The sequence below is a fragment of the Trachypithecus francoisi genome, unplaced genomic scaffold (genome assembly GCF_009764315.1).
Source record: "Trachypithecus francoisi isolate TF-2019V2 unplaced genomic scaffold, Tfra_2.0 Lachesis_group12, whole genome shotgun sequence".
Lineage (NCBI taxonomy): Eukaryota > Metazoa > Chordata > Mammalia > Primates > Cercopithecidae > Trachypithecus > Trachypithecus francoisi.
In genome coordinates this window covers 105,010,177-105,033,832 of record NW_022681457.1, presented here as the reverse complement: position 1 = coordinate 105,033,832, position 23,656 = coordinate 105,010,177, and the positions used below count along the sequence as shown (strand labels likewise).

The 23,656-nt window shown below is 41.3% G+C and overlaps 1 protein-coding gene across 2 annotated transcripts in view; it reads left to right on the top strand.

Annotated features, from left to right (window-relative positions):
- Positions 1–23,223, top strand: part of OTUD3 (OTU deubiquitinase 3) — a 31,383-nt gene extending 8,160 nt beyond the window's left edge. The window contains exons 2-8 of one of the 2 annotated variants that reach the window (XM_033228049.1): positions 499–647; positions 4,460–4,572; positions 8,298–8,420; positions 14,556–14,663; positions 15,200–15,296; positions 16,726–16,910; positions 17,857–23,223. In XM_033228049.1, the coding sequence (XP_033083940.1) occupies positions 499–647; positions 4,460–4,572; positions 8,298–8,420; positions 14,556–14,663; positions 15,200–15,296; positions 16,726–16,910; positions 17,857–18,033 (952 nt within the window). In that variant the 3' untranslated portion in view covers positions 18,034–23,223. Of the gene's footprint in view, positions 1–498; positions 648–4,459; positions 4,573–8,297; positions 8,421–14,555; positions 14,688–15,199; positions 15,297–16,725; positions 16,911–17,856 lie in introns of both variants that reach the window. The other variant, XM_033228048.1, reaches the window with a different exon arrangement.
- Positions 23,224–23,656: the final 433 nt, after the last annotated feature.

Below are 23,656 nucleotides of genomic sequence, written 5' to 3'. Positions count from 1 at the left end.
ATCGGGAGCTTCACAAATTGCCATTTTTTGGGTACTGTTTGTTAAATGAATGATTACTTAGCTGGGCAGCTGTAGTGGAACTTGTTTTAGAAAAGAGGCTGTAGATAAGACATCATTTTGGAAGAGGATCTGCAAATCATCGCCCTTAGGCATGGAATGACCTGTAAGGTCTGGACCTTGTGGTCAGGTGGTTAGTGTATCACCGGCTCCACTTGTTGAAGCAGCTGAGGCCCAGGGAAGTTTAATGACTCTCCTGAGTCAGCTAGCTGGTACATGGGGAATAGAATCCTTGTTTGCTGCCTCTCAATAAGGTCATGTGGTTGAATATGCCCTGGTGCTGTCCTCCGTGGTCTTGGAAGAATCCTGGACTGTTAGAGTTGAGTCTTCACTTCTGTGTGCCCAAAATATTTCCATGGATGATCTGGCATGAAGCGTCATTGTTTTAGATGAACTAAGTTCATTTTTGAAAGGTCTTGACTCATGTTGTTGTTTTGACAGCAATTGCTTGTTCAGAGCTCTTGGTGATCAATTGGAGGGACACTCACGAAATCATCTCAAGCACAGACAGGAGACAGTGGACTACATGATAAAGCAGCGGGAAGATTTTGAACCCTTTGTAGAAGATGACATTCCTTTTGAGAAGCATGGTAGGTTCACTGTGGGACATTGGGTCCTTCAGGAGTAATGCATTGGGTAATTAAGTCCACTGGCATCCTCCACCCTCCCAGCCAAGGGTTTGGTTATATAAATCACGACCTTCATTTATTCAACAAATAATTGTTTGCCTACTTGGTCGTCGGCGGCATGCTAGGTAGTTGGAGATCAGTAGGTTTAGCTGTATATGCCCTTAATAAACATGATGATGTTAATTGACCTGAAAGGCGATTCATGACTTCTTCCTCAGTGCGGTGGGAAAAGCAGGCTATGACATAGCTTGTATAGATTGATCCTATTTTTAAAAGGTATACAGACACAGTAGGAAAAGTCTGGAAAGATACTGTTTGTTTGTTAATTCTTAGCTTCACTTATTTTTCAGAAATTACTCATTCTCTTTAAACTTCTGTAGAAGGGAGATAATAATAGCATCTATCTCATAGGGTTTTTGGTGAAGATTAAATTAGATAACAAAATTAAAATAAGCCCTTAGTAAGCGTTAGCCATCTGGGGATCGTGGGACTATGGTATTTTAAATTGTCTTCTCTAGACTTTTTCTGACTTTTAGATGATCATGTATTACTTTTAAAATTAGAAAAACCAATAAAATCATGTTAATTTCTCACCAAAACCCCAAACACAGTCTGTTTTCTTTGAGGCAAATCAGTTAGTGATTTTAGTTGGTTCCTATTTAATAGGCATAGATCTTACAGAAAATGCATATGAACTCGTAAACTTTAATTTCAACAAATGTTTACTGAGAATCTACTGTGCTTGCTGCTGATATGTTTTACAAATGGCGTTTTCATCACAGGGCTTATAGTCTTTTCTGTCTGTTATCAGGAAAGGGGATTGATCCTTTGTTTTAGCGAGCTAACTCTGGAGGCCATGCCGAGAATGGATGGCGGGGGAGACTGAGCAGGGAAACTAGTTAGAAGGTCTCCACGCTGGCCAGATGAGAGTAGAGGAGGTCTCCATCACGGCAGCTACTGAGGAAATGAGTAAGGCCCAAACCAAGCCACACTTTGGCAGTGTAATTGACAGGACACATTAGAGGTGAGGAGGATAGAGGGAGGAGACGAGTGATTCTGGAAGTTTCTGCTTAGGGAGTGGGTAGATGACTGTACCGTTAGCAAGAGAGAGGGCAGCAGGAGGGGAACATTTGGGAGGAAAGCTATCAGTGATCCCAAAACCTTTCCCATTCCTCACTAGGAAAGAACTTACTCAGTAGGCACCAGACACAGAGCAACCAAACTTCCAGTGGGTGGTTTGTACCAATCATTGAGTTCAGATGGTCTCTCTTCCTGGAATTACTTTTTGGCTATCAGATAGACATAGTTTACTGGATTGTCAGCAGTTTACAAATTAAATATATGTATATGGGACAAATTTTGTAGTTTAGTGCTGTACGAAATGAATTGTGTCATTAATCCAGTGAAAATATCATTTTGGATGAAATGAGTTTTTAGTTTGTGATGTGAAACTCCACTTTGAACACTGTCAGTGAAGATCATGTGGTGGATTTGGGAGTGTTACAGGATAGGGAACTCATCTTCAGTTGCCAATGTGATTGTCACTGTAGATGAACAGTGGAAAGGTATTTTCTTGAAATGTCACTATGCATACCTGTTGCTTGGAGCTGCTTAAGAATTTGAGCATCACAGAAGTAAGACATCACTTTGACGGCCAGAGCAGAAACGAAAAGAAACGTGGAAGTCTGCACATTGTCGTTGTGTGTCAGTTGAAGGCTTGGCGTATTACATTGATCAGTCTTGAGTCATCGTTACCTGTTTTTAATGTCAGTGTGCCTACCTTGTCGTACTGGGAGATTCTCGAGCAGGGACTGTGTGTCTTTGTTTTGCAGTGTGGCAGTGCCCGGCATCTGGTAGGCATTCATAAAGTATTTGGTGAGTGAATAAATGAATGGTTCACTAGACTGATGAGGACCTGGTCACCCTTGCATCTGGCTGTATCTTTAGGATTATTCTTTTCTTTTAGACTGTAGCTTCAGAGAATCAGCAACATGTTTCCCCCAGCTGTACAGATATCCAGATCAGAACCTGAGTATCTTAATGTTTATCTTCCTCCCTCCTCATACCCCTTCATTACATCTTATCACTCCACTTCAGTAGTTTTTCTTTCACTGCTACTACCCCATAAAATCAGACCTCTGTGGCCATTTGCTTAGATTTCCTGAATACTGTTTGGTATCGTTGTCTCTTGATTCCCTCACTCTGTTTTCTACATAACAGCCAGAGTGAGATCTAAATGTGTTTTTCCTCTGTCTAAAACCTGTTGGTGACTCCCCTATTGACCTCAGGATAGAGCCCAGACTTTTTAGTTCTTCATGATCTGGGATTTTCTTATTTCTCTGTCCTCATCTCTCACCATTCCCCCCAGCGTTTTCTCACTTCCTCCACCTCTCCATCTCAGCATTCTCAGTTCCTGCCATACTAGAGTTTTCTCTCTCTCACATCTGTCTCTCCTCTACTTAGAACATCATCCATTTCTCCTGTCTTCACTCCTCCTTGCGCTTTGGGTATTAGCTTAGTTGTCTCAGTTGAGAAGCTCCTCTGATACACCTTACCTCCCCCTCCTCAATTCCATGTTGGCTTATGTTCATCACCTGGAGTTAGCCAAACTGTAGGGTTTGAGAGCACAGTCCTTGCATGACTTCCCTCAACTTTTGGTACCATCTACAAGTTGGGGTCTCCCAGAACCTCCCTTAGATTCCATAATATGGTAGTCGGACTCACAGAACTCACTGAAAGCTATCATGCTAACAGTTACGGTTTGTTACAGGGAAAGGATACAGATCAGTACTACTAGCCAAAGGAAGAGATGCATAGAGCAGTCTGGAAAGGTTCCAGACACGAAGCTTCTGTTGTCCTCAGGGCATATTCTCATGGCGTCTGTGTGTGACAGCACACACACAGAATATTGTCACCTGGGGAAGCTTACCCCAACTTTGGTGTTCAGAGGTTTTTGCTTATTGATTTATTGTCTAAGTGGTTGAACTCAGTCTCCCCTCTCACCCTATCACCACCACAACGGTCTGATGCCGGATGTGGTGGAGGGGCCCATCATGAATAACAGATACTCTCGTCACCTTTGGGAATTCCAGAGGTTTAGAAGTGACCTCCCAGGAGCCCAGCATAAAGGCCAGACCTCTCTTTGGGCAAGGCCAAATTCTTACTGTACATGCCCTTCCCGAAGCACTTGTGCAGCATTAGTGCCTATCTTGTTTGCCCCTCACTGGTTGTGAACTGCGTGAGGGCAAATTGATGGAGTGGCTGAGAGCCAGGACATTGGCATTGGGCTGCCTAGGTGAAACCTCAGCTCCACTGTGTACCAGCTCTTTGACCTTGGCACAGTTTTCAGCTATTCTGCATCTGAGTTTCCTCATGTATAAAATGGTGTGTATAATAGTACTTGTCTATGAGACATGATTAGACCAGTGCTTGACACATAATAACCATTCAGTAATGCAAGCTGCTAAGATTACTGTGTTGATTGTTATGTTCCCAGTACCTTTTATTGAGTTAGCATATTGGAAGTAATCAGTAAACATTTATTGAAGGAAGAAATAAATGGATCTTTACTTTATGAATGACTAATGTTCTTCTCAGTAGCAGTCTTTGTATTGTTCAACTAGCTGAATTCCTAGATTCTGACAAAGTTAATGGACTTTTCCAGATCTATATCCTTGTTTCTCATTCTTTGGAACTCAGTAAATACCAAAACATGTTTGCATTTGGATTTTTCCACTATAAAGACATCGTTTTTCTTTCCTATTTCCATGCAGTGGCCAGTTTGGCAAAGCCTGGTACTTTTGCCGGCAATGATGCAATTGTAGCCTTTGCAAGAAATCATCAGTTGAATGTAGTGATTCATCAACTTAATGCCCCTTTGTGGCAGGTAGGTCACCTGTTTAAACATTTATCTTAAGCTCTTATTTCTAAATCAGTTTTGGGAATATCCGAAGATGATGGGGCTTGACCTGTGAACATGGAATTATGCAGAGTAACTGGACTGTGAGCCTAACCAAAGACAATATTCTTGTGGTGGCTCAGAAGTAATCCCTGTGCTATGTACAAATGGAGTCCAGAGTATAATTTAGAAATCTTTTAAAATGCTATACATATTCAACAGTCAGCTAGTTGGGCAGGTTTAGGACAGAGAACCTAGTGTGGAAACACTTTAGGCTACCACTCGCTAAAGTCAGTGCTGCTTATGGCTTTGTACCTCAGCTCCTCAAGACTGAGCATGTGGTTTCTGTTAATTCCCCACCCACCCTGCCCTGCTCCACCACTCCCCGATTTCTCACTTTTACTAATTAAAAAGTTAAAATACAGTACTTGTAGCAAAGTTAGAAAATTGAAAAAGCTCATCAAGGGAAAAAATTTTATTAAAAATTGCATTTAAAATTTTATTGAATCACCCAGAGAAAGATTGCTGTTAATGTTTTAGTGAGTATTCCTGTCATTCACACACACTTAGCTATGAAAACATTGATACGTAACTGGAAAGGAACATACCACAATGTTTTTACACACTTTTATTTTTATTTTTATTTTTATTATTTTTTTTTTTTTTTAGAGACGGAGTCTCGCTCTGTCACCCGGGCTGGAGTGCAGTGGCCGGATCTCAGCTCACTGCAAGCTCCGCCTCCTGGGTTCACGCCATTCTCCTGCCTCAGCCTCCCGAGTAGCTGGGACTACAGGCAGCCGCCACCTCGCCTGGCTAGTTTTTTGTATTTTTTAGTAGAGACGGGGTTTCACAGTGTTAGCCAGGATGGTCTTGATCTCCTGACCTCGTGATCCGCCCGTCTCGGCCTCCCAAAGTGCTGGGATTACAGGCTTGAGCCACCGCACCCGGCCGTTTTTACACACTTTTAAAACACACACACACACGTATCCATATCCACATACATATGGACACTTCTGTGTTATTAGCATAAAGGTAACAGTGCCCTTTTTTTCATGTGACACCTGCATATAGTCCTTTGTAAATTGCTCCGTCAGTCTTTGCTGATTAAAAATAGGTTTATAGGGGCCGGGCACGGTGGCTCAAGCCTGTAATCCCAGCACTTTGGGAGGCCGAGACAGGCGGATCACGAGGTCAGGAGATCGAGACCATCCTGGCTAACAGCGTGAAACCCCGTCTCTACTAAAAAAAAAAAAAGACACAAAACTAGCCGGGCGAGGTGGCGGGCGCCTGTAGTCCCAGCTACTCGGGAGGCTGAGGCAGGAGAATGGCGTAAACCGGGAGGCGGAGCTTGGAGTGAGCTGAGATCTGGCCACTGCACTCCAGCCTGGGTGATAGAGCGAGACTCTGTCTCAAAAAAAAAAAAAAAAAAAAAATAGGTTTATAGGGATATAATTTACATGTAGCAAACTTCATCCTCTTCCAAGTGTACAGTTCTATGTGTTTTGACAAACAGTCATGTAACCACCACTACTATCAACACACAGACTACTGTGGAAAAAGCTACTTTCACGCTCTTTGTACTTTGTAGTCACTGGCCCCCTCCCCCAATACCCAGCCTCTTGTAGCCCATTCTCTGATTCGTCCTTATAGTTTTGCTTTTCCAGAATGTCATATTAAAGAATGCAGCCTTTTGTCCCTGGCACAGTGTCCTTTTAACAAAATTATGCTACAACAAAATCAGATACTCCAGGGAAGGTGAGAAATTTTACCTTATGGGGATAGAATGAGCAGGAGTGAAACAGTGTCTGCTTATGTTCTTTGGGGCAGTGTTGCGGATGTCCTGACATCAGGATACCAGATAGAGCTATCATATTTTCCATGGGGCTCTCTTTTCTAAGGGTGATGTTTGAGCAAGAATACTGGTTACTCCTTTGTTCTATTTTTTGTCATTAAACTTACACTGTTTTGCAGAAGTTATCAAAACCATTTGAATACCCAGCATAATGACCCTCACCTTGAGGGAGAGTACTCAGTACCGACTCAGTCATCAGCTTGGCTTTTCCTCCATTGATGACTTTTTTCCCCGAAGTTTCTTAGTTACCTAGATAGTTGTGGAAGACAATTCTGCATAGGTAAAATTTTTTTCAAATATAGTTCTGTAGTGTTCTGTTTCATAAATTCCTGAACATTGAAAGTACATCTTTTTGATAAATTTACTAATATTTCCATTGGCTCCCCCTATGTCTTCCTACCCCAGTGAAGCATCTTACAAAATTTAAGAACTGAAACTGCATTGGTTGCTACTGTCATGGTTATGAGCTCTTACATTAATAAAGAGTAGGCTTACACTCATACCATGGAGTTATTGAAACCTGCATTTTTTTTCTGGTTATAATTGGAATATGTGTTCCTGTGAACAGTCTAGATGTATGTAACATAGAATGAGAAAGTCCTCTGTAATCTGCCCATGAAAGTCACAGTTAACAATTTGGTGAATATTCTTCCAGTTATGTTTTCTATTCATCTATTCTATTCATGTATATATATTATTATTATTAAGTATGTAAGTGCTTTAGGGATTATGTCATTCAAAGATTCTAATAAACTGTTTGCTTTCACATTGCTCTTCCTGGGAGACAAATGGTGCTCTCTATTTTGTGTGTGTCTAAACCAGACTCTCTGCATTTGAGATCTACGTATTCTCCTGGAAAAACCTTCCACAGTACTGACATCTAGACTTGTGTGGTTTCTGTTTGTTCCATGGTTTTTGCTTTGTTTTTAGACCATGGATACTGTTTAAATTAAGGGTAGTATTTTACTACCTGTGATTTTCAGTAAAAAGAATGTGCTGATGTTTTGGAGTTTAAACAAAGGAACCGTTACTGGGCTTTCTAAGGGACAAAGTCAGAATGAGAGTTTCTGTGGAGGTGGTGAGTTTTATTTGGGATATGTCCAGACCTTAGGGCTTCTGTTCTGCACGACTCTAGGGAGCCCCATTCTTGTGCTGTGCGTCAGGGGGTTAGTTCACATAGAATACCTTGTGGTGGCGCCTCCAGGGTTAAGCAGTGCAGGCCATACTACTTCATGTAATTGTGTTTTGAAGTTGATGTAGGTGGGAGGTTTGGGTTTGTTGATAATATTTCTCACTTAGGTGGTTAACAGAAAATGCTATTTTCGTTTTAATGAAAGGGGTGGATTTACCTTGAAGCTAATGAAGTGTCAGGCCACTTATTTCTAGGACTCCCTTTCTAGGTCTTGGGAGAGGTTCTACCAATTTTATATTTATAATTTTGCATTTTTTTTTTTTTTTTCTCAAAGAGAGCCTTCAAATAATTAGGGCTTCAAGCTCAACAAATCTGGATCTGCCCCTGGGCTTTCCCCTTGGAAGGGGCTTGTGCATTAGGGGGGCTAAGAGGTAATAAAGCCTCTGAAGCTTAAGCTTATTTAACTTCGTTGCAAGTCTGTCCCTCGTTTTTGAATTTCTTACATGGATTTATTTCCATAGAGTTACATATTAAATAAGCATATAGAAGCATACACGCGTAGGAAGGAGGTAGTTTGGAAATTGCTTGTGACATATCTCAGGCATGTTCCCAGTTAGTGTCTGCATAGACCTGCCGACTGGGCTTCCTCAGCAGTCCAGGTGGGCGTTTCTCTCCAGAAGTTGACAGTGTTCAGATCCTCACTAGCATGGCCCCTTCTTTTGTCTACAGATTCGAGGTACAGATAAAAGCAGTGTAAGGGAGTTACACATCGCATATCGGTATGGAGAGCACTACGACAGCGTACGGAGGATCAATGACAACTCGGAGGCACCTGCACATCTCCAGACTGATGTGAGTGAGGCCTCGGTTTTCTCTCGTATTCTCAGCCCTGCAGGAAATGGGTCGAGAGCTGGATATCTGGCGATAAAAACCCCGTGATGTTTTTGTGGAAAGTTGGTGTTAAGAATCTGTGGGCCTGATTTTAAAAATATTTTTTATTTCTTAGTTTAGGTGAGAGTGATAGATAAAATTGCTTATTATTTTGCTTTTTCTGATAGTTGATAGTTATGATTGTGTGTGTATAAGATGCATGGAATTTTAAAATTATTTTTATGTTTTAAAATTAATCTACATTTGTTTTTTTGGAGACGGAGTTTCGCTCTTGTTGCCCAGGCTGAAGTGCAGTGGTGCGATCTCGGCTCACCACAACCTCCACCTCCCCGGTTCAAGCGATTCTCCTGCCTCAGCCTCCCGAGTAGCTGGGATTACAGGCATGCGCCACCACACCTGGCTCATTTTGTATATTTAGTAGAGACGAGGTTTCTCCATGTTAGTCAGGCTGGTCTCAAACTCCTGACCTCAGGTGATCTGCCCACCTTGGCCTCCCAAACCGCTGGGATTACAGGAGTGAGCCACCATGCCTGGCCTAATCCATGCTTCTTATCTGAAATCTGAAAACTATAGTAAAGGTAAAGAAGAAAATACAAAACACATAAAGTCAACTCAGCTACCTGAATGTACATTTTGTTATTGTTTTGGTAGATTTATGTTCAGTCATTTAATGCTTTAAAACCTGGTTGACATTGTATTTGTATAGCTTTGTTTCCTGTTTTTAAAAATTAACATTATTGCAGAAACCTTTTCTCCTGTTTTTACACATGATCCAAAACCATTTTTTTTTAAACAGTTTTATTTATTTTTTGAGATAGGGTCTCGCTCTGTTGCCCAGGCTGAAGTGCAGTGGCACCATCACAGCACACAGCAGCAGCCTTGTCCACCTGGACTCCAGCAATCCTCTCACCTCAGCCTCCTGAGTAGCTAGGACTACAGGTGTGCACCACCATGCTTCGTTCATTTTTAAATTTTTTGTAGAGATGAAGTTTCACTATGTTGCCCAGGTTGCCCTCCAACTCCTGGGCTCAAGTGATCCTTGTACCTTGGCCTTCCAATGTGTTGGGATTACAGGTGTGAGCCATGGTGCCTGGGAATTTTAATTCTTGAATAGGTCATATTTGTCCATGGATTAGAATTCAAAATATATAATGGGATATATAGTGAAAGTCACTCTCCTACCCTTGTACTTCAGCCACATTGTTCTCCCTGGATGCAGTCAGTGGTATTAGTATATAATAAAATCTCCTATGGTTTACATATCAAGCAAATATATGTGTATGTGCACATATTCCACTTTTGCCATTTTTACGCTACACTCTCCCCACCACTAGTTGTAGCATCCTACACATCCCACACATACATCCTGCACTGTGCTTTTTAAATTTAATGTGTCTTGAGATTTAATTCATGGTAGTACATAAGGAACTTCCTGTATCCTTTTTAAAGGCTGCGTAGTGTCCTGTTCTATAGATGCATTATAATATTTTTGACCACTCACTTACCGATGGGCTTTTAGGTGGCATCTAATCCTTTGCTATTACAAGCAGTGTGCAGTACCTTTTATGTACCTCATTTCACACATGCATCTGTGGGACACATTCCTAGAAGGTCCTTGCCACATCAGAGGATGTTGATTGGTATTATCAAATTACTTTCTAACAAGATTTCACCAGTTTAAGCTCCCACCTGCTTAAACTGGCTCTTTTCCTGCACGGTGCACTTTGTCAACATAGTGTTAACAAATTTTTAAATCCTTTTCATTGTTAAGGGAAAAATTGTTTACTTAACCTAGTTTTAATTTGCATTTCTCTTATATATGCATCTTCTCCTGTGTTTAAGACATTTCTATTTTCTTTTTTGTAAATGGTGTTCATTTTCTTTCCCCATTTTTTCCCTATTATGTTGTCTTAATGATTTGGGGGAGCTTTTTATGTATTAGGGAAATTAGCTTCTGTCTGTGATATGAGTTGCAAATAGGTTTTTGCACTCTGTCATTTGTCTTTTTCTTTCTCCTGTGGTCTTTGCTATGAAAGAATTTTAGATATTTTCATGGTTAAATTTGTTAATGATTTTATTATATGCCCTTTGGATTTTGGGTCATAACTAGGAAAGTCTTTCCCACTCTGAGGTGAAAAGTAATTCTCCCATAGTTGATTCTAGTGCTTTCATAGTTTCACTTTATTTATTGATTGATTGATTGAGACTGGGTCTCACTCTGTTGCCGAGGCTGGAGTGCAGTGCCATGATCATGTTTCACTGCACCCTCAACCTCCCAGGCCCAAGCGATCTTCCTGAGTAGCTGGAGCCACAGCTGTGCACCACTGTGCCTGGCTAATTTTTTATTTTTTGTAGAGACAGGGTCTCACTTTGTTGCCCAGGTTGGTCTCTAACTCCTGGACTCAAGCACCCCTCCTGCCTCGACCACCCAAAGTGTTGAGATTGCAGGTGTGAGCCACTGCACCCAGCTTATAGTCTGACTTAAAAAAAAATTAAATCTTGGCTTCTTTTGGAATTTATATTCATATAAGGGTGTGAGGCTATGGATCCAATTTTATATTTCCCTTGTGATTACCTAGTTGTACCCAAACCATTGATTAATTTTACATCTTTTCTCCACTGATTTAAAATGCCACTGTCTTTCCATATACTCAATTCCCATATGTATTTGGGTCTATTCCTAGACATTTGGTTCTGATCCACTGATCTCCCTGTTCACATGTTGATGCCTCATGGTTTTAGTTGGTATATTTTAAAATCTGGTAGAATTTTTCACTCATAATTAATTTTCTTTTTTAGCGTTTCCTTATATATTCTTGCCTTTTTTAAAAAAAACAAAATGAGGCCAGGCGCGGTGGCTCACGCCTGTAATCCCAGCACTTTAGGAGGCCGAGGTGGGCAGATCACGAGGTCAGGAGATCAAGACCATCCTGGCTAACATGGTGAAACCCCGTCTCTACTTTATACAAAAAATTAGCCGGGCAAGGTGGCGGGCGCCCGTAGTCCCAGCTACTTGGGAGGCTGAGGCAGGAGAATGGCGTGAACCCGGGAGGCGGAGCTTGCAGTGAGCAGAGTTGGCACCACTGCACTCCAGCCTAGGTGACAGAGCGAGACTCCATCTAAAAAATAAACAAATCAATAAATAATAAATGTTAGAATCAATGTGTCTAGTTCAAAAGAAATGCTACTGAGTTGTTTTTGTTTTTGTTTTTTTTTTGAGACAGTCTCGCCGTGTTGCCCAGGCTGGAGTGCAGTGGTGCAATCTCACCTCACTGCAACCTCCACCTCCTGGTTTCAAGCAGTTCTCCTGCCTCAGCCTCCCGAGTAGCTGGTAGCTCGCCACCACCCTCGGCTAATTTTCGTATTTTTAGTAAAGATAGGGTTTCACCATGTTGGCCAGGCTGGTCTTGAACTCCTGACCTCAAGTCATCTGCTCGCCTTGGTCTCCCAAAGTGCTGGGGTTACAGGTGTGAGCCACTATTCCCGTCCCTATTGAGTTTTTAAAAATTGGAATCTCATTAAGTTAATAAGAGTAATTTAAGGAAAAGCTGACATCTTTCTGATGTTGAGTCTTTTATTATTTAATTGACTTTGTGATCCTTTGGAACATTTTCTTCATATAGATCTTGCCCGTTTTTTGTTGAGTTTATTCTAAGGAGGTGTTTTGTGCTTTTTGTGTATTGTAAAGAGATCTTTTATATTTTCTAGTGGGTTATCATTTGTCTATGAGAGCTGTTAATTAACAAAATGTTAATTGCATACTTAGGTATCCCACAGAACCCCTCTCTTTTTAAAAATTAAGACAAAATTCCCATAACATAAAATTAATCATTTAAAAATATACAGTCCAGTGGTACTCAGTACATCCCCAGTGTTTGTTGTACAACCACATCCTCCGTCTAGTCCCGAAGTATTTTCATTACCCCAAAAAGAAAACCTCATGCCCATTAAGCAGTGACTCCCAATTTCCTCTGTCCCCTAGCAATCACCAGTTTGCCTTTCTTCTCTGTGAATTTGCCTATTCTGGACATTTTATGTAAATGGAATTATATGTGACTTTTTCTTTGTGGCTTCTTTCTTCAGTATAATGTTTTTGAGAGTCATTCATGGTGTAACATGTATCAGTACTTCATTCTTTTTTTATGGCTGAATAATATTCCATTATATGGAGAGATGATTTTTTGTGCATCTGTTCATCTGTTAATGAGCATTTAGGTTGTTCCCACCTTTTGGCTATTGAGAATAGTGCTGGTATGAGTATTTGTGTACAGTATTTTTACAAATACCTATTTTCAGTCTTTTTGTATATACCTTGGAGTGGAATTGCTGGGTCATATGGTAAACCTAAATTTAACTTTTTGAGGAACTGCCAAACTGTTTTCCACAGCAGCTGCACTGTTTTTCTTGCCAGGCTTTGTTTTCTCTTCATCCTAACATTTGTAGTTTTTTTCTTAAATGGTCATCCTACTTAGTATCTTAAAGTTTTTGTTTTTTGATACAGAGTCTTGCTCTGTCGCCCAGGCTGGAGTGCAGTGGCGTGATCTCGGCTCACTGCAAGCTCTGCCTCCTGGGTTTACGCCATTCTCCTGCCTCCGCCTCCTGAGTAGCTGGTACTACAGGTACCCGCCACCACGCCCAGCTAATTTTTTGTATTTTTAGTGGAGACGGGGTTTTGTCGTGTTAGCCGGGATTTCATCGTGTTAGCCAGGATGGTCTCGATCTCCTTACCTCGTGATCTGCCCACCTGGGCCTCCCAAAGTGCTGGGATTACAGGCGTGAGCCACCGCGCCTGGCCAGTATCTTAAAGTTTTGAATTGCATTTTCTTAATAGCTAATGACATTGAACATCTTCTCATGTGCTTTTCAGCCATCTGTATATCTTTGGAGAAATGTCTATTCAAGTCTTTTGCCTATTTTTTAATTGATTCTGCCTTTTTGTTTTTGAGTTGTAAGAGTTTTTAATATATGCTAGATGCTAGAGTCTTATCAGGTATATGATTTGCTGTAATTTTTTTGGTTTGCAGTAGTTTTTTTTGTTGATTCTCTTGTTTCAGTTACAGAATTATATCATCTCCAAGGACAGATTACTTTTTTCTTTTTAATTTTATACTTATAATTTATTTTAGCTAATGGCTTTGGCTGTTACCTCCAAAATATTGTTAAGTAATAATGGTGGGAGTGATGATTGTGTTTCTTCCTTTAGTGGGAGCGAAGGCGTCATTCTGCGGATTTACAGTGGTTATTTAACCATACCATACTATAAAGCCTTTCGGTGGTTTTGTTATTCACTAGTATAAGTAACACTGTTAGCCCTTGTACCTAAATCTTTTCTTTTCTTTTCTTTTTTGAGACAAGGTCTAGCTCTGTTGGCCAGGCTGGAATGCAGTGGCGTGATCTCCGCTCACTGCAGCCTCCACCTCCTGGGCTCAAGCCATCCTCCCACCTCAGCCTCCTGAGTAGCTGGGACTACAGGTGCATGCCACCATGCCCAAATAATTCTTTGTGTTTTTTTGTAGAGACAGGATGTCACTTTGTTGCCCAGGCTGGTTTTGAACTCCTGAGGTGAAGTGACCCACCCCCATCAGCCTCCCAAAGTGCTGGGATTACAGGTGTGAGCCACTGCACCAGGCCCATAAATCTTTTCTCTATTTGATATTATTTCCTTTGGCTAAATTTCAAAACTGAAACTACTGGGTCAAAGACTCCTGTAACTCTTTGTCAAATTCTTAGGGTTTAATTTTATAATAGAATGCTTTGTATTAACATTCTGAGGAATATACTGCACATTGCTGGAGTCCACTATACTTTTACATTCAAAAAATAGAGCTGTCTTTGTCCATTTACCTATCTCTCTGCATTAATGGGAAGCAGAAGAAGGTGGTTGAGCATCTACAGAGGGATGATTTTAGCTTTTCTGATTTAAGGCCCAGGTTGTAAAGGTTTCATGGATCCCAAGTGAACTGTTCTTTGTGGGTTTAGGATTTGGATTGCCAAGTTTCCCTGGGTGCTTTTCGAGATGAGAGTGTCTTGTGTTGAAGATTTTGAACATAGTTGGATTCTCAACATAGTTCCCTGATTATTATTTGTTTCCTTTAGTTTCAGATGCTTCATCAAGATGAATCAAATAAAAGAGAAAAGATCAAGACAAAGGGAATGGACTCTGAAGATGACCTGAGAAACGAAGTAGAGGATGCTGTCCAGAAAGTTTGTAATGCAACTGGATGTTCAGTTAGTATTTCTGTCATGCAGGAATGATTTAGAAGCAAGCGTTGCTGTGCCTAGCTTAAGTGTTGCTGTGCCTAGCTTACGTCTTAATTTCGTAGCACCTCTCCAGCATATCAGCACTTTGTGGGGCAAAATAGGCCCATGAGATTTATAGTTCGATTAGCTTATGTGGCTTAATGAGAGCTATTTATTCATTTCCCTGTTGTTTGCTAGACTTCACCCAGTACTGCTCAAAATTCTCAGGAAGTATGTGGATTTAATTTTTCCTGACTAGTGTTTACAGTAGTACAAATGCAGTTTTATAGAGGGAGTTCATTTATAAATGTACATTAGATGGTTATTTCAAGGGACCAACCTTATTGAAAATTGACATTTTCTAAATGGAAAAGGTCCTGAAACCTTGTCTTAATTCTCACTATTACATCTTTATGTTTATGATTATTGAAGTAGAGCTAGGCAGAAAAATATACCCAGAGTTTTGAAGTGATTTGTTTGTTTGTTTGTTTCTTGGATAGGATTTTAATTTAATAGTCCAGAACCTGGAAGCTGAAAATTATAATATTGAATCTGCAATAATTGCCATGCTTCAGATGAACCAAGGGAAGAGAAATAGTAAGTCCATGAGTAATATTTATAGGCCTTCAAAATGGTTGTGTTGGTAATTTTCCAAATATTTATTTTTAACCAAGTCACAGGTGGTAACTGTTCTGTCATTGATTTAGGAGTTGTTTATTGAGCACGTTCTGTATGCAGACAGTTTTTACTAGGTCCTGGCCCTGCTTCAGGGGGAGTGTAGTTCAGACGTGGAGGGTGGATGGTGGAGACAGGTAAACTGGTGTGATAGTACATAATGGGGTGGGAGTACAGGGTGCTGGGGGACGCATCAGGGAAGAATTACCCTGTTTAGAAATAAGATGCCCTTAGAAGACCAAAATGATAACCAGAATTATTTTCCTGGTGGAAATATTTAGATTTCTATTAACTTGTGATAATTTTGATTTTTTTTTTTTTTTTTTAAACATGAACCGAGTTTAATTTTGTGACTCAGAGGAAAGAAAAGAGATGTAAAGGCCGGGTGTGGTGGCTCACACCTGTAATCCCAGCACTTCGGGAGGCCGAGGCGGGCGGATCACGAGGTCAGGAGTTCGAGACCAGCCTGACGAACATGGTGAAACCCCGTCTCTACTGAAAATACAAAAATTAGCTGGGTATGGTGGCGGGTGCCTGTAATCCCAGCTACTCAGGAGACTGAGGCAGGAGAATCGCTTGAACCTGGGAGGTGGCGGTTGCAGTGAGCTGAGGTCGCACCACTGCACTCCAGCCTGGGCAACAGAGTGAGACTCCATCTCAAAAAGAAAAAAAAAAGAAAAGAGATGTAACATCTTATTAACTTCTCAAGTCATTTATTTAAAATGATATCAATAAATACTGATTGCCACATGTTACATGTCAGATACTGTTTCTGGCATCATAGTTCTCCATGTGATGAGGTATTTTATTATCCACTATGTATTGGCTGTACTTTTAGAAATCTGTAAGTAACTTGGTCTTTGAGACTTTAAACAGCACCCTCCAGTGATCTGTGCTGTTCAGTATAGTGTGTACCTGCCACTTGTGCAGTGAGACTGGGGAACTACATTTTAAATGTTTAATTTTAATTTAAATGTAAATGGCCGCATATAGCTAGTGGCTAATACATTGGACAGCACAGCTTTAGAGCCTGTTTCTTTTCTTGATTTTGGGTGCAAATGTAAGACTTTCCCATAAAAATTCATGTTAAAACATAATTTATCTAAAAAGCACTCTGCTGGTGGGAAGCTGATCAAAAGGCGGTCAGTATATTATTTTAAAATTTATCTTCCCACTTTTACCAACTTTTTCTTCCTATGTTTCCCACTGTCTTGACATTAGAATTTGTCTCAAGGAAACTTACTTCCCCTGTGGCCAAAGTAGGGACCCAGGTAATTTTGGAATAATTAATACAGTAATCACCCCGTGTAACTCAGGTTCTCAGTTTTAATGAAATATCTTTCTTTGGAAGATGCAGAAGAGAATCTTGAGCTCACTGGTCGAGTGCTGAAGCAGTGTGGCCCTTTATGGGAGGAGGGTGGCAGTGGTGCCAGAATCTTTGGAAATCAGGGCTTAAATGAAGGCAGGACCGACAACAATAAGGCACGGGCCAGCCCAAGTGAAGAAAACAAAGCAAATAAAAACCAGCTCGCAAAGGTATGTAAGATGGGGTTGAAAGGGCAGGTGGTGGGCAGGTGTAATTCTGTGGCAGTGGTGGGAGCTTGAGATAATTTTATTTGTATTTTCCTTCTGATTTATAAGAGTAGTGTGGAAAATCTGGGGAATGCATAAAGATACATCAAGAAGTAGAATGACCTCCCTTACCCTGTTTGGTGTATGCAGTGACAATTGGGAGGAAATATACTCTGAAATTGTCCTCAGTGTACAAATGAAAAGCCTCGTTTTCCCAGCTAACATTACTGTACATGTGGGCTCTTCCCATGTTTATCCATGTTTTTTATAAATGCTGTGATCTACAATGAACACCTTTGTGTATAAATCTTTGGGTTTTTGCATAATTATATTGGATAAGATCCTAGAAGAGGAATGAACAGGTTAAAGGTCATGGATACATGAATCTTTTAAAGGCTTTTGGTAAATGGTCAAGTGCTTTCCAGAAAGGTACATCTCCCTCCCTGCCCTTCACTCCCACAGGTAGTATGTGACATTTCCATTTTACTGAATTTGGAATCATTTTAAAGATTTTCACCAAGAAGTTCTGAGCTCAAAATGCTACAGTGTACAAAGCCACAGCAGAGGCAAAGATGCAATAAGCTTCTGAGGATTTTGTCAGAATTACCTGGGGCATTAAATTATGTGGGGAAAAGTGTCCTCTGACGTGTGTGTGTCACCTCTTGCTGGATGAGGGCTGGTTTCTTTAAGGGAAGAATGGAATTGATTTTGTTCGCTAGTTCAGCAAGGAAATATGAATTTAAATGTAAATTTGAGCGGCAGTGGACAGTAAATCATCTTTGGCGTCTTAGATTGTTTTTCCCTGTTGCTGCTGAAAAGCAATCTGTGCCCTTTGCCACCATCTCCCTTCTAGCAGGTGGCAGCTTGAGCCCCCATACTGCCTACTCACCACCGCGGCCTTCTCTCTCAGGTCACAAACAAACAGAGGCGAGAACAGCAATGGCTGGAGAAGAAGAAGCGGCAGGAGGAGAGGCACCGCCAGAAAGCCCTGGAGAGCAGAGGTAGCCACAGGGACAACAACAGAAGTGAAGCAGAGGCGAACACACAGGTCACCTTGGTGAAGACCTTTGCTGCTCTGAACATCTGACTCTCTGGCTTCTTGGCGAGTTGTAAGAAGTGGCTGGAAAAGGATTGCTGTGTGCAAGACTCTCCAGTGAGGCCGTCCTTTTAGGAAACGAAACACAACCCACAAAGCCCACACATGAGCTCACACACGAGTTAGTGTCCTTCGAGCTGCCTCTTTTTTTGTTCAAAGTTTTATTAGTGATATGTTTTGTTTTATGAAAATGCAGTGAGGCCATTCATATTCTGTAATACAAAATTAAAATACTGAGTTTTAGGGGCAGATAGGTCAGAAAAAACCTTTTAAGTGGTGGCTTTATTTGCCCGAAAATCAGACTTCAGTGATCCTAGGATCTTTCCTTAACATTTGGGGTGAGTTTTGCTGTCATTGTTCATGAGTAGTTTAGAATAATTGTTAGAAATTGAGAATGACAAGTTTCCTTAGTTTCTCTTTCATTTTCAAACAGATACTAACATATAGGGTAGCTTATAAATGATCTTCAACTCAGGAATATGCTTTGATTTACTTTCTTCTAATCCAGGTTACTCAGAAAATAATTCAGGAATTGTTTTCCCAAAGTTACATGAGGGTTGTGGCCTGCAATCAGGATGGACATTAACCACATTTCTCTCCTTCCTGATTCTGATGTTATTTCAGATGGGATGTAGGTGCTGTTAGTTCTTTTGCACTCAAGCCATATGATAAATGCAGCTGACTGTTAATTAGGCCTAGGCCTTGTTGGGAAGTTGACAGTGGTGTTGGGTTTTTGCTATTTGTTTCCTGACAGTGGGGAGATGGCATGTTAGTACTTGTGATACAGTTCTGGAATTCTGATAGCATGTAGAGCAGGGTCTGTAGTTGTAATAGGAGAAGAACTCCTGGGGTTTTGCCTAAGAGGAGTCTAAATAATTATGTTTTTATAGAAGAAGGCTGGAAGAATAAGGTTTTTCATGTTCACATTTTAAATGACGATTTTCTTCCTTTCTGTTCTAGACTTAGATGCCTTCAGAGAGATACATGGTGGTTGCTAAACTTAGTATTGTGGAAATTAAATCTTATAAAATGCCACATGTATTTCTTTTTATTTAAGCCCTGTTTGGCATTTCGAAGTTGGGAAAACTCCAGCATCTGCTGGAAGTTGTTGCACCAGCAGAGTTGGTTGACTTAGGTTGGACCAGCAGGGAAGAGAATATACTTTGGTTAAGGCCTTCGAATGACTCTTCAGTTCTGAAATAGACAGACTTGAGCAATGGAGAGATGTCATTCCTAAAACTGAGTTGGTGGATGTGAACTTAAGAACCATAACATCCGAGGTGGCCCATCGTGGATAATCTTTGTCTTTTGGGACCTAATACTTGGGCAAATAATTGATGCTGAGTTGAAAGTTAAATTATTAGTTATCTTCCCCACCCCTCACATTTCACAATTAGAAAAATTCGGAGGCAAAGTGATAACTAAAAAGTTTGGTAGTTCCTGGAGTCGTCAGATTGTCTTTATCAGCAGGCCATTTGCTTTCTTTAGTTTCACTGCTATCTTTTGATTTTGTTTTTGACTTTGGTGGCTTTTTGTAGTTGGAGCATCAGTAGTCTCTTGGAATTGCTCCTAGGACATTGTGATTTGGATTCTTCTTGGGTACAGTACATTGTAAAATTTAGCAGATTAAAAAAAGTGCACAGCATTTTTTCTGTGCACATCGCAGAGCCCTGAGCTTGAGGCTGTGTTGCTGTACACATTCCAAACGAATGAAAGATCTCTGTTGCCTTACTCTACGGGAGTGGGATCGAGAGTGCGTTAGGATCTATGGTTGTCTTAGTTTTCAACACTGGGCAGATTCCTGACTGGCTGAGTGTGTCTGAAGAAGACGCTTTCCTGTCTGTTTTGTACTGCTTGAACTCAGAGGCCAGATCCTCTCAGAAAGACAAGATTGTATGCCAGAAATTCAGATTAGCAGTGAGCTTAAGAGAGACTCATTGTCAGAAGTAGTAGAATTGCTTTATTTACATGGTTAATGAAGGTGGCCTTGGGCCCTTTTGGGTTTTAGAAGTTTTAGAAGCTGCTAAAAAGTTATTAAAGAATATTGGTAACATTTATTTATAAATTACCTAATTGTGATAATAGGCTTCAGCATTTCTGGAGTATAATAACGGCGGTTTAAAAAACTAATCAAATGGCTTTAGTAATTTTCTTTTATTACTGTTTCACAGCTTTTCAGTTACAGTTGGTCTGGGGTACATGCATCCAACTTCAGTGATACCTTCTAGCTAATGGTTTCAACGTAGACTTCACTGCCTCAATCTCACTGGGTACATAAGGTAGTTGGAATCGATATGCTTTGCCTCAGTGGGCACTGGAAAATTACTTCACTGGCAGCCCGAGTGGAGGCCCAGTATGTTTAGTCCTGGGATGACTGTTGTCAGCAGCTATTATTCTAGTACAGGTACTCTGTGAACTCTTTATTAGGAACTGAATGTGTCTTAACCTCTGTGTTGTATCTTGTAGAGATTTACGTTATATGAGATTGTCTTGGTAGCTTGTAGTTTGGTCAGGAGAAAGGGGATGGAGCAGTGGTACATAGCTGCTTACTGCTTTTAAAACTGTATATAAAGGTTTTATGGATTTTAAAAAGATTTTTTTTAGAGGTCAAAATAAATACAATTTTAGTGGCAACAACTTTGAACTAGAGAGATAGATGTATTAAAGCAACATAGAACCATAACTTCTAGATAATATAGGAGATATTAGAAAGTTAGAATGTATATGTATATTTAGTTTTTCAATAATAATGAACATACACTTTCAGGAGCAAAGTATACTTGAGAAATTGTGGCAGAAAGAATTTTAAATGTTAGTCGATGTTGTCTGTAGTTTCTTTATTAAGCTCTGAAAACGCTTCCAATGCCAATTTGATTCTGAGGGCTTTGGAAGCGGGGTCTCCCTTGTGGAGCAGCTGGAGCTGACTGGGAGGGAGCCTTTCCATGGGTAATTTATTATGCCTGCCCTGCTTGCCCCAGGGAGCTTCTTCAGTGTGAAATGATGTGATTTTCGGGGGTAGGGGTGGGGGGCGGGGTGGGAGGAGGGCCACCTTCCGTTGGGGAGAGAGTTGCTCACATGTTACACAGGTAGCATCAGATGGACTTTGGCGCTGAACTGTACTCGTAGTGAGTCCCCGTAGTCAATGTGCAATTTCTCTAACTCTGAGAAACTCTGTAGACTCTGCCTGGGTTTTACTGGGTCAGCATAGAATGCTATCAGTTTACCTCTGAAATATTCAGTCAGTTGAAGGAAACTTGGATTCCTAGTCAGAGGTGACTAAAAATTACCCTGACCAAAAGGATCTTTGCCAGGGGAAGAGAACGGAGCTTCCTGATTTTAGTGTGACATGTCAGTGGCCCTGTCCAACTCCCGTTTTGGGTAGATACGTAGCTCTTCACTTTCTTACCTCAAGGCTCTGTCTAGCCATGTTAAATCTTTAGACTCAGACTCTGATGCGGTTTTTCTGTTTTGCCATTCTCGTTATTCACAGCTTCATTCATCACAGCTTTCAGAACAAGTGTTGCTAAAACTCTGGGGCCTTTGACAGTTGTTCTGAGGTGATGTAATAATGGTACTTTTTATAAGGTGTGTTTTCTTGGCTCTAAAGTAAATTGTGGTTTTTTTTTTTGTATGTTTGTTTTTTTGAGACAGAATCTTGCTTTGTTGCCCAAACTGGAGTGTGGTGGTGCAATCTCGGCTCACCGCAACCTCCACCTCCCGGGTTCAAGCAATTCTCCTGCCTCTCCCTCCTGAGTAGCTGGGATTACAGGTGCGTGCCACCATGCTTGGCTAATTTTTATATTTTTAGTAGAGATGGGGTTTCACCATGTTAGCCAGGCTGGTCTCGAACTCCTGACCTCGTGATCTGCCCACCTCAGCCTCCCAAAGTGCTGGGATTACAGGCGTGAGCAACCCTGCCCGGCCAGTAAATTGTATTTTTTTTAATGACATCATTGAAGATCTAGATAGCATAAATTATGACGTCTGCCATCGCATATTAGTAAGGGGACAGTCATTTTTGGAATGTGGAGAGAACACGGAACACCAGTCACCAAGTGTATGGAGGATGCAGAGCTTACCGTTCTCCACTGATAGGGGCCTCTGGAAAGAGCTGTGCCTTGTGGTTGGCCTGGCAGTCTTCCGTCCCGAGGTGAAATTCCTTTAAAACCTCAGACTCTGACCTGTGTCTTTGAAGCAGCTGCTTTGTAGCGTCCCTCTCTTTACTGTCCTCATTAGGACTGTTTTGTGGTTCCATGAAAATGTTTAGCATCCTTGCAGAATTACTTGAGAAGGGGCTGGTACCAGTGTAAAGAGTCTATTTCTGTAAAATTACGAACTTTTGCATAGGGAATTTATTCTAAGCAGGGCATAGCCATGATCCAGAGCTGCTGCTGCTCACTGCCAGTCCTTGCGGCCGGCGGTGATTGCTGGACAGACCCTCTGTAGCCTGGCTCTCATCCTTGGTGTGTCAGCCCGCAGCAGGCTGCCAGCCGTCCATGACAATCATGTGAGCTCAGCCACAGACCTCAGCTGGCGGTTTGATCTCTGGCAGTTCCCTCGAGCAGTACTGGTGAGAGGCTCCCCACATTTTCCCACTCTTAACGGTTCATTTTTCATAGTAGGAAAGGCCCTTGGCCTCCCCAGTGACTCTTCCAGAGTCTGCACCAGCACTAAGCTCAGAGGAAAGAAGAAAAGAGCCAGGAGTCAGACGTCACACCCGGGGGCCCCCCTTTCCCATGCACAAGTGTTGGCGTGCGTCAGTCCCCTTTACAGAGGGGTGGATGTGTCTGTGGAGAAGGGGCCTTCTCTTTTTTAATTGCACTATACTTGTTCTAGCTTCAGTCTGGAGAAACTTAAGACCTCCATGGGGTCGTGATCCATAGGCTTAGCAAGTCTTGCCTTATCTATGGAGCTCGATGGTGAGAATTGTGACCATTGTCTGATGTCCATAGTTCCTTCCCCCTAGATCGTTTCTTTCCACGGATTGTGTTCATCTGAACCATTTTATTTTTTATTTACCAAAGTACTGTACTTGGCTATTTGCAGTGTTTTCAAAACCAAATGTTTCTTTTTTGTGTGTTTTTAATCTTCAATACTTGGTGCAATAGAAGCTGCAAAGATGTGCCACTTTATCTATGAAATGGAGTTTTGTATACCAATAAATTCTAGTTTAAAAACAAAGTTTTAAGTTGTTTTTATCAGTATCTGACCACCGTTTGAGTGGGCAGGGAGACTGAGTGTGCTGGGAAATGTCCTTTTTAGAGACGTTGTGTGGAAGGTTTGCGTGTGTGCATGTGCTGGATTGAGTGTTCTAAGTGTGTAGTCCTTTGGGATCTGACTAAGCTTAGAACAGCTGATTTTTGCTTTAGTGCAGCTGAGTGCAGCCACCACACACAATGGCAGGGCTATTCTTAAGGACTACACACTTCAGATTTCTGCCTGATATCTGAGAGCACCTCTTGATAGTTTGGAACTGTTTAAATGTGTAGCAGTTGCCTGTCAGCGGCCACTTTGGGCTCCTCTAGAACTCTCAATATTGTTTGACCCCATTCCAGGAGGAGGCTCCCTGCCGAGGCACAGACAGCACCGTCTGGGGCACGACTCACCTAGAAGG